At 56.3% G+C, this 10,057-nt stretch overlaps 1 protein-coding gene across 1 annotated transcript; it reads left to right on the top strand.

Annotated features, from left to right (window-relative positions):
• The first annotated feature begins 2,555 nt into the window (after positions 1-2,555).
• Positions 2,556-8,629, top strand: LOC104546651 (ectonucleoside triphosphate diphosphohydrolase 8-like). Its single transcript, XM_010192089.1, is given in 10 exon segments — positions 2,556-2,675; positions 3,037-3,154; positions 4,161-4,311; positions 4,818-4,977; positions 5,499-5,729; positions 6,803-7,012; positions 7,014-7,070; positions 7,454-7,564; positions 7,722-7,856; positions 8,438-8,629. Coding segments are annotated over 10 exon segments (1,485 nt in total).
• Positions 8,630-10,057: the final 1,428 nt, after the last annotated feature.

Genomic DNA, 10,057 nt, shown 5'->3' with positions numbered 1-10,057 from the left:
GCCCATGGTGGGCAGGGGGGCACGAAGGGGGCATGGACAGTGCATAGATGGGACATGGAGGTCACTGCTGAGCCCCAGCACTGGTGAGAGGCAGAGGGGCAGGGGACTGCTCTGCCTGGCGAAGATGCTCCCGCCATGCACGCTCACCCTTTTTCTTATAATCTTAAGAGCCCTTTTGACTTTCAAATCCTAAAAGCGCACGGTGGGGAAGGCAGCTTCCCATTTTCCTGAGCGACTGACAGCTTAGATCCAGCCATGCCTGGGAGCCTTTCCTCCTGACCGTGGAGGCCCCCTCTGTCGAGGGACGCTGCAAGGTGGGGGACGTCCCGCGGGTGTTTGCAGAGCACTTCGTTGCGCCCAGTCGTGCACGCAACGGCCCAAGCCCTGTGCACAGCTGTGAACCTTCCACACATTGAAGTGGACACGCATTGTGGAGCCATGCAATGTGCCTCTTCTTCAGCTCTGGAGGCATCACCACCGCCTCCCTGTCCCTGCTGCTCACACACTGAACCTGCCATGTGCGGCAGCGGGTAGCAGTGCTGGCAGCCCTGAGGGGAAAGGCTGGGCAGATCGACCAGCTTCTCACACATCTCTTCTCCACTTGCTGGGCTCCTTCCCTCCCTGTGCCCTGCTCTCCTTCCTGGGCCTTTTCTGTGCTGTTTTTGGGTGTTTCCTCTAGCCAAAATGGAAAGTAGTCCCTATCAGAGCAGGTAGAGTTTGTTTCCCACCTGCTCCCACATGCAGGATGGTGCAATCATCACCATTTCGTACTGTTTCATTGCACTCCTGGGACAGAGTTTTCCAGTACATGGGCTGGGACTTTTGCCACTGCTTTGTTACCTGGAGCAGGGGAATCCCATCCCAACACCACAGCTGTATCTGGGCAAACTCTAGCAGTGCTGATAGGACTGGAGAAGTGAGGATACAGGAATTAATAGACTGCTCCCGTATGATCTCCTCTGGCCATAGCCACCATACAGGGGAGGGCTCCTGGCTGCAAGATAACGTCTGGTAAGGGTTTCCTGTAGTTCTGTGTCCCGTGGCATGGGCCAGAAGGGAACAGCTGCTATCCATCATTACACATCTGCTGTCATCAGGAGATTGCTCACCCGTGTTTTTCACCAGAGATGCTCACTCCAAAACAGGAATCAGCATCAACTCTGACATTGCCAAAGGGTCTTTCCTCTCCTATTCAAGCCGCTGACCTGGCCTGGGGAAAGGGCAAGGGAATTTCTCAGTGTTTTTATGCAATCCCAGGAGAATTGAGTAGCCAAGTGACAGCCCCCATGTACCACCCCAAAGCACTACTTGGGTTAAACCAACTGCTCTAGGCTGTGTCCAGGGCTTTTGGGGCATCCACCGCTCAGCTGGATCCCAGTGCCATGGATGGGGGTCAGCCTGGCTACTCACGGGCACACTGACGGTGGCATGGAGCAAGGTGGTGCAGGAGGGAGAGCTGTGTGTGCAGAAAAGCGCATCTGAACCAGCCATGGGGTGCTGAACATGTTGATGTGTCAGCTGCTGTGTGCTGAGGCCACTGCAGAGAAACAAACCCTTTGGCTTTGCTTCTCTGCTGCAGTTTCTTACTGATGCCTTAGGCTGATTCTGCCAGGAGCTGAGCTCCAACAGGGCCTGCTCAGGTCCCCATGGGCTCCTCCACACTCGCTGGCATTGCCTGCCCATGCAGCGGTCTCACTGTTGATGTGCCAGCGTGGCCACGGGGCTGTGTGTGCCCAGGCTGGCAGGAGCGCTCTGCCTCTGCCCTTCTGCCTGCCCTTGGGGCTGCAGGAGAGGCTTGGGGATCACCTGCAGGCAAGGACACCATCCCTGCCTGTCTGCTTACCTGCTGTGCCATCCCCAAGAGCCGAGGAGAGCTGGGCCAGGCAGGAGACACATGGCTGGAGGTGCTGTTCCCCTGCCTGGAGCAGCAAGGACCTGTTGGGCAGCATATGTGACCTGATAGTCCCAAGTCTCATGGGACAGGTCCTGAGAGGGTGCAGGGTACGATGGCAGCATGTGGGTGCCAAAGAGATGTGGCTCTGCACCTCAGAGGGGATGGCCACACTGGGAACCTGCCAGGGCATGGTCCTTCTCCAGGTTTCGGGGTCCTGCTGCCAGGGCATGGTCCTGCTTCTGGTGTGGGGGTCCTGCTGACCACCACCGTGCTTCCCCCAGTGCTGCTGCTGGGAAAGGGGACACTGAGCTGCGCCTCAGCTGGTAGTTTGAGTAGGACAGAGGGATGGGGTCCAGGCTGTGTGCAGAGAGAGGCTTGAAAGGCTGCAGCTGAGAAGGCAGAGCTGAGAAATCCAGGCTAAAAAGCCTCTCAGAAAGGGAGTGCTCAGAAGGAGAGAGTGTCCCAGCCCCGAGACTGCCAAGAGCCTCCCATAAAAGCAGCCATGCACCAGAGAATGGCTTCAAGCCCTTGTTAGAGAAGGGGAAAGTCCCATCTTGACAGGTCCTTTATCCATCCATGAGCTAACACATTTCAAAACTGGCCTTGCAAATGCAGAGGCATGAGCTAGGCACTGTGGCTGTTGTTGCAGGTTGAAGGAGGAATGGAATACAAAGCCAAGGCTGTCGCAGGTCTCCTGGCAGCCACCTGTGTCTTCAGCATCATTGCCCTCATCCTGGCCGTCGTGGACGTGAAGGACGTGTTTCTGCCACCCAGCACCAAGGTAGGGTCCTTGTAAGGAGCACAGCTGCCTGCTTTGGTATCCTCAGTATAGGATTGTCCCTGGGTTTCAGGCAAGGTGTGGTGTTTGTCACTGAGATGGGGACAACCTTCAGCACAGGCTGGCACAGCAGCGGGGTCTGGCAGAATTTGGTCACTGAGACTGGTCCTCTTCATCACAGAGCATTGCCAGCTCAAAGGGCTTGTGATGGAGCCTTGTACCCAGCATAGCTGGTGACTGCAATGCCACCAGACTTTCCCCACCCTGGAGACACTCTTCATTTGGCTGCTCAAGGTTCCTCTGCCCACCAGGGTGAAGCTGCTCAGCACCCCCTGACAGCCCATGTCCCCTCTGTCTCCCCCAGTACGGTCTGGTGTTTGATGCTGGCTCCACACACACAGCTCTCTACATCTACCAGTGGCCTGCAGACAAGGAGAACGGCACCGGCATCGTCTCACAGGTGGAGGCCTGCGCTGTGTCTGGTGAGTGTGCTGGGACGTGTCCTTCCCTCTCCCCTGGCCCTGCGTGGTTGGGCTGGCCAGCCCCAGTGCTTGCCAGGGTGGCTGTTCTGCAGCACCAAGCCAAATTGGCTGGTTCATGACAGGTGTGGTAAATGATAAATGCCCCAAAGGACATTCTAAAATACCCAATGGGGCACTTATAAATACCCAAAGGGGCATTTATTCCTATTGCAAAGGTGCTGTCGGGCTTTGGCACAGTCTCTCTGGAGGAAAGGACCGGGCTGATGAGAGAAGGGAGGATCAGGGAAATGGCACACGGAGCTGGGCTGGGACTGGCAAATGCCACCAGGCCAGGGCAGAGGTACCCGGGCAGGGGGCGAGGAGGCTCAGAGCTCGCCTCGACCTCAAGTCCAGGCCCTGCGGTGGTGTGGCTGTTACTGGTTAACTGCAGAGGTCTGGCAGAGGGCAAAGTGTACCCTGGGCTAACAGCAATAACGGTATGCAAAGCTCGGGGGAAGGTAAATAGTGGTATTTGTATCCCGGAGCCTGTCCCTACCCACCGCCAGACCACACGGGGTGCTCAGATCCAGTGCCAGCCTCCCATACAGGAACTCAAACAGGGTGTGCAGAGGGCACCTCTGTGGGTGCGTATCAGCCCCGCACGTCCTCCCGGCAGGACGAAGGAGAGCCTGTGCCTTCCCAGGGAAAGGAGAAACTGCTCTGTTTGCTGACCCAGCCCTGCGGGACTGCCTGGCCACATTTGGGCAGTTCAGCCTCCCTGAGGTTAAGCAAGTGCTCAGCATCACGAGATGCGCATCACAGCGTGGCTGTGGCCGTGGCACACATGCTACACCCAGGCAGGCCAGCTCTGAGCACTGCCCTGCCAGGGATATGCTTGGCAAGGGTATGAAAAGACCAGGCACACTGGGGAAAAATCCTGGGGGTTTTCAGAATGGACATGTTCCCCACTGCCTTGTCCCTCCTGGGTAGCACAGAGCTCGCTCTATCACGAGGTGCCCTCTTGCAGGACCCGGCATCTCCAGCTACGCCAACGACCCCGCTGGGGCTGGAGCCAGCCTGAAGCCCTGCCTGGACAAGGCCATGAAGATCGTCCCAGAGAAGCACCAGCCCCAGCCCCCCACCTACCTGGGGGCCACAGCGGGCATGCGGCTGCTGAGGTACAGGAACCACCCGGAGCCGACCACCTCCGACCCCTTCCCCACTGCGCGTTTCTGCGTCGCAGCCGGTGCAGGGGGCTGGGCTGTGGGACCACGGGGTGGGGAGGATCTGCTGCCCAGACAGGCCATGGGGATGGGCAGAGCATCCCTGTCTGCAGCCCATCAGGGTGTTCAAGAGAGTTGCTCACCATGCCCATGGGGAACCCCCAGCCCACTCCAGCACCAGCCCTGGAGGTGGTTGAGCCTCCTCTGCCAGACTGGTGTTAACCTTCCCGCAGGCTCAGGCAGCATTTTTAGGGAGATTCCCAAAGCACAGGTTGAGGGATTGGGCAGCTTGCAGGAGAGCCAGCCCACAGGCAGGGCAGCAGTGGATGGGGCTGTGCCCTGTCTCTGGGCAGCCCCGCTCCTTGGCAGACAACGGCCGCGTCTTGCTGTCAGCCCTGCACCGAGAGCTGCCCAGCCATTGCCTCCTCCAGCCCACGGTATTGATCTCCTTCCCTGGGCAGGGCGCAGAACAGCAGCAAGGCCGAGCAGGTGCTGTTGGAGGTGGGCAAGGCCATTGGCGAGTACCCTGTGGACTTCTGTGGAGCTCGGATCCTCACGGGGAACGAGGAGGGCTCCTTTGGCTGGATCACCATCAACTACCTGCTGGAGACGCTCGTCAAGGTGTGGGCTGGGAAGCGGGCAGAGGCAGGGGTGAACAGTGTATACATCCCTGTCTGAGCTACAGGTGGGTTTCCTTATTCCCAGAGGAGAGAAAAACTTAGTTTCAGGGCACTAGTCACCCAAATGAATGCAGCCTGTGGTTGCAAACTGCAGATTCAACTCCACTGATGTGATTAACAGAGCTAAGAGTGTTTGTGTACAGCTCAACCTGTGCTCTCCACATACTTACGGGTCGATTTTGGATGCAGCAGCAATATCAGACCCCAGGTGAATGTGTTATTCTTCCTGCCCTCCTCAAAGTCTCTGGATCCCAGGTGATGTGTAGCAGCCAAGGGGCCAGACCTCAGTGCTACATGGAGCTCTGTGTGAGTCAAGGAGGATGTAGGCAGGAAGAGGTTAAACAGGGAGACAGGATGTGGAAGGTCCCTCAGGAGCTTCTGAGCCCACAAAACCTTCAGGGAAGGGACAGGGACAGTGACTTCCTCCCGTTCAGACTAACACTTGCCATCTTATGGGGCCAGTTTTCCTTTGCAGAGAAATGGGAGCATCCACAGGATGCCCAGGTTCTGGGAGCTCTGGACCTTGGAGGCGCCTCAACACAAATAACCTTCCAGCCTGGAGTCCCCGTCGAGGACAAGAACACCTCTGTCTTCTTCAGGCTGTACGGCACCAACTACTCGCTCTACACCCACAGCTACCTCTGCTATGGGCAGACACAAGCCTTGAAGAGGCTGATGGCAGCTCTCCACCAGGTACCACAGCTGCTGGTCACCAGGGTCTGCTCAGCCATTTCCCATTGCTGTGAAAAATGTCTTCCAGAAGTTTTGGGCATGCCTGTGGACAAAAGCATTAGGAAACTGGGATTTTTCATGAATTCAGAAACATGGGAGAAGCTTAGATTTTATCTACTGAACCGAAAAATCCTCTCATTTGGGTGGAAGGTGGTGGTGCTTCCCTGCCAGGGCTCCCTCCTCCCCACATGTTGCCATGTAATGGCATTTTTCATCATTTCCCAACCCCAGCTGTACCCTTAGGTTCTTCCCTGAACTCTCAGCCATGGATGTGAAGTGTTTCCTTGGCTGAGAGGTTTCCAGGTATCAGCTTCATTGAAACACAAGTGGTTAAAAAGGCTATTGAGTCCTCCACTGGACAAGAGCTGCAACATCAGCTAGGAGAGGAGAGGACAGTTTGTCCTGTCACCTGGGGACATGACCTGACACCTCCTGGCCAAGGTTATTGAGTCTCCAGTCTTTATGGCCTAACTAAGACAGCAGATGTGGCAGATTGAGACCTCACACAGCTCAGTACAGACATGATGGAGAGCTGTTGATGGGGGTTAAACACAGTTTCTGCCCAGAGAGAGGATTCCCAACACACCTGCACCCTGCTCCAGCACTAACCAGTGTCCTCCCGCCTCAGCTCGCCCAGCGCTGGGCGATTTGGAGATGCTCATGGGGCATGCAGGCAGGATGCACAGTGGTCCTGTCTGGGTGAGGGCCTGCAAGATGCGGTGGAGACAGAGCAAATGCCAAGAGCTACGAGCTCTCAGTGCAGGCAGGGGCCACACACTGCCCTCGGGTGCTGGCTGCCATCCCCATGGGCAGGCAGAGGCTCCAGCGCCATCACCACCCCAGCACAGCTCTGTGGAGCTGACAGCAGGGCAGGCAAAAGCCATGGGCAGGTTTTTCATGCAAAGGATGAACCCTGCTTCCCCTCAAACCCTCCTAGGGGCTTGGTCCTGATTTTTGGGAATGTCTAAGCACAGGATGGGCAGGGGGTAGGGTCTCATTGGCCAAGCCCCACTAACAGCTCCCGCTCTCTCCAGGACAGCCCATCTCCCCAGCAGATATCGCACCCCTGCTACCCCAGGGGATACCAGGAGAACATCACCATGGCAGACCTCTACGACAGTCCCTGTGTCCGTGCACCGAGCACACCCAGCCCTGCACAGGTCCTCACGGGGACGGGGACGGGGGACCCGATGGCGTGCAGCACCGCTGTCCAGAAACTCTTCAACGTCAGCTGCGGGGCCAACAAACAGGACATGCGGGTGCGACGGGGTTTATCAGCCGCCCGTGCGGGGCCAGTTCTTCGTAAGGAGCCTCCATCCCCTTGGCTGTGGTGGGGGAGGATGGAGGGTGGGAGTCTCCTCTGCCACTGGTTTTGGGAATGGATGGGGAAAGAGGGGACCCCAGAGTTGGTCCCATCTGCAAACCTCTTCTATGGTGGGAGGTGGCTTCTTCCTCCTGCGATGTCCCTGCTCTCCCTGAGGGAAAGGGGATGATCCTGTCCCAAGCTCAGAGTGCAAGCAGCAGCCCCAGGGCTTGTCCACCAGCTCTAGGTCTTTCTGGTAGACCATCAAGTGGGTGCTGGATGCAGAACTCTGGGACTTTGTCCCCAGGCAAGAGGGACCCCTGGGTCTTTTTTCTGGTTGAGGAAGGAGATGCAGTTTTTACCATCTCCCCTTATCCCCCAGGCCTTCGCTGGGTTCTACTACACCTTCCAGTTCCTGAACCTGACCAGCCAGCAGTCTCTAAGCGATGTCAACTCCACAGTCTGGACCTTCTGTAAGAAGAACTGGTTAGAGGTGAGAGCCCTGTGAAGGGCAGCAAGGAGCCCTGTGCTTGTCCCATCCCAAATCTCTGCCCAGGAAGCACACGTCCTGCTGTTTCCTGGGCCAGGGAGCCTTTCTGAGCATCTGTTTCATTCCCTATTGCACCGTGTCCCCCTTGATGGCCCCAAAGCTGGTGGAGACCTTCCCACAGGAGAAGAAGTACCTACAAACGTACTGCTCCGTGGCCATCTACATCTTGACGCTGCTGCTCGATGGCTACAAGTTCAATGAACAGACGTGGAGCAGCATCAGCTTCAGGCAGCAGGTAAAGGTCCTGGGGACAGGGGGAGCAGCAGGGGCCACATCCTTGCCCTGGCCTGGGGACACATTTGGGAGCAGCATCCCTGGAACGTGTCCCCTTCTCATGGCTGCTATCCAGTGATCCCAGCACAGCTTCGCTCCTACCTGCTCCCAAACCTCTGATGCCAGCTCATTGCTCACTTATTCTGTTGTGAATGTAAGCCAATTTTAAGGTGGTCAGAGAAGTGCAGAGCAGGATTTGGCCACTTTGGTCTCAGACATTGGGCAGTATTGACTTGAGCATCAGAGAGGTGATGGTGGCCCCATGACCCATTTGAACTAGAATATGACCAAATTTGAAGGATCTTGGGGGAGGAGATCCAAAATCATGTGCAGGTCACAGAGGCACAGCAGTCATCCACGTTCAGCTGCCCTTTAGCCCTTGGGATGCGGGCAGAGCAAAGCTCTCTGTAACTGGTGCTGACAAGATCAGGTTCCCCACAGCCACGTGTGAAATCACAGCAGAGGTGACCGTCAATCCCTTGCACCAAAGCTACCGGTGCCAGGGAGAGGCACTTTTGGGTGATCTCTGCTCTCTCACCCCAGGCAGCAAACACGGACATCGGCTGGACACTGGGCTTCATGCTGAACCTCACCAACATGATCCCCACGGAGGCTCAGGAACACATCAAGGGCCACCAGCCCGGCCTGTGGGCAGGTGCCGTCTCCTTCATTGTGCTGGCCATCATGGCAGGCCTGGTGGCCGTTTTCCTCCAGTGTTTTTGGAAAACCAAGTAGCTGCCAGCCTCCTGACTAGAGGCATCCTGCCCACTAAACCAGACAGGGAAGTGGTGCAAGAGAAGGTGGAAGGGAGAGACGAATGAGGGCATTAGACCCATCTCCATTGCTCAGGAGCTCCAATTGGGTCGTCTCTGTAAGGATGTCGAAGATGACAAAAGCATCTTGAGCTCTCCAAGTACCTCCAAGAGGAAAAGACTCCCCACTCCAGAAATGAAACTTTAATCTGGCTGACAAAAGCCGAACGAGACTTGGTGGCGAGATGAAGCCAGATAAATTCAAACTAGAAATAAAATCCTTTTGGTTTTTCAAATACAAGTCGCTAACCAGCCTAGCACAGTTTCCTTGGCACCTCCAGTCCTGCTGGGCTGCTCTCCCGACAGCCGTGGGAGGCAATTGGTGATGGTGAGCAGTGGTGGCCACCTAAACTCTGAGGAGAGGGGTGACCTTATCTGCGTCCTGCCCTCTGCAAGATGTGCGAGATTTCCGTAGTATGTGACAGAATATCTTCCCAAAGACACTGTCAGCTGTCTTTAAAAATATTTACTGGCATATCTCAGCAGAAAAATACAAGTGAAAGTTGATTTAAGAGCTGCCAACTTTGGCTCAGGGTTTATTTTATATTCAAGTTACGTAGCCCAGCTTTGTCAGACACCAAACCCATAGCAGGCTCCAGCTCCAGGCACTTGAGTGTTGCATTTAAATCAGCAGAGCCCAGCCCAGCTCAGCTGCAGGAACCGGACAGTCATTTGAGTCCTTCCAGCTTTGACCACCAGCCCAGCACTGCACCCAGCCCCTCCAAGGCTCTGCCAAAGCCCAGGGCTGGTCTGAGCAGGGGTTTCCTCTCCTCTGTGCTGCAAGACCCTTGCCCACACAGCATGAAGCAGTAACATCCAGTTGGGACTTAAGGAAAGAACCAAAGGCTGAGGAATGCTCAGAGCCCTTTGGGTCTGGCAGATCCACAGGGTGTTTGCTGTGGAAGATGATACATGGTGGTCCTAACCCATGGCCGTTATCCCATGCACCCCACTGCAAACTGGTTACAGAAGCCTTCCCAAAGAGCAGCATCTCTGTCTGGTGGAGATAAGGATACGTGGCCCAAGGGCCTGGGCTCTGCCTCCTGCTCTCTTTGGCTTCATTAGTGAGGCTCAGCCTTCCCAGTCTGAATTTGAGCAACAAGGGAGAGGGGGTAAAGACCTCCACCCCGAGGAACCTCCTTCCACCCAGTATGAGCCCCTAGGGTCTGAGCTGCCACGTGGACATCTCCCATAGCCAACTACCAGACCCCTCTCCCTTCTCTCTGCCCTTCACAGGCACATCTTTGGCAGTGCAAGCACAGAGGTAAACACTCTAGGGCTGGGAACAGGCTGCAGAAAATGCTGTTGGACTGCTGGAACTGACCCCATGGGAGCTGTGAGGCAGGGACAG

This window comes from Mesitornis unicolor, unplaced genomic scaffold (assembly GCF_000695765.1).
Source record: "Mesitornis unicolor isolate BGI_N332 unplaced genomic scaffold, ASM69576v1 scaffold40259, whole genome shotgun sequence".
In the NCBI taxonomy this organism is placed as follows: Eukaryota; Metazoa; Chordata; class Aves; order Mesitornithiformes; family Mesitornithidae; genus Mesitornis; species Mesitornis unicolor.
Note: the sequence above shows the minus strand (reverse complement) of the source record. Positions and strands in the feature narration are given on the sequence as shown.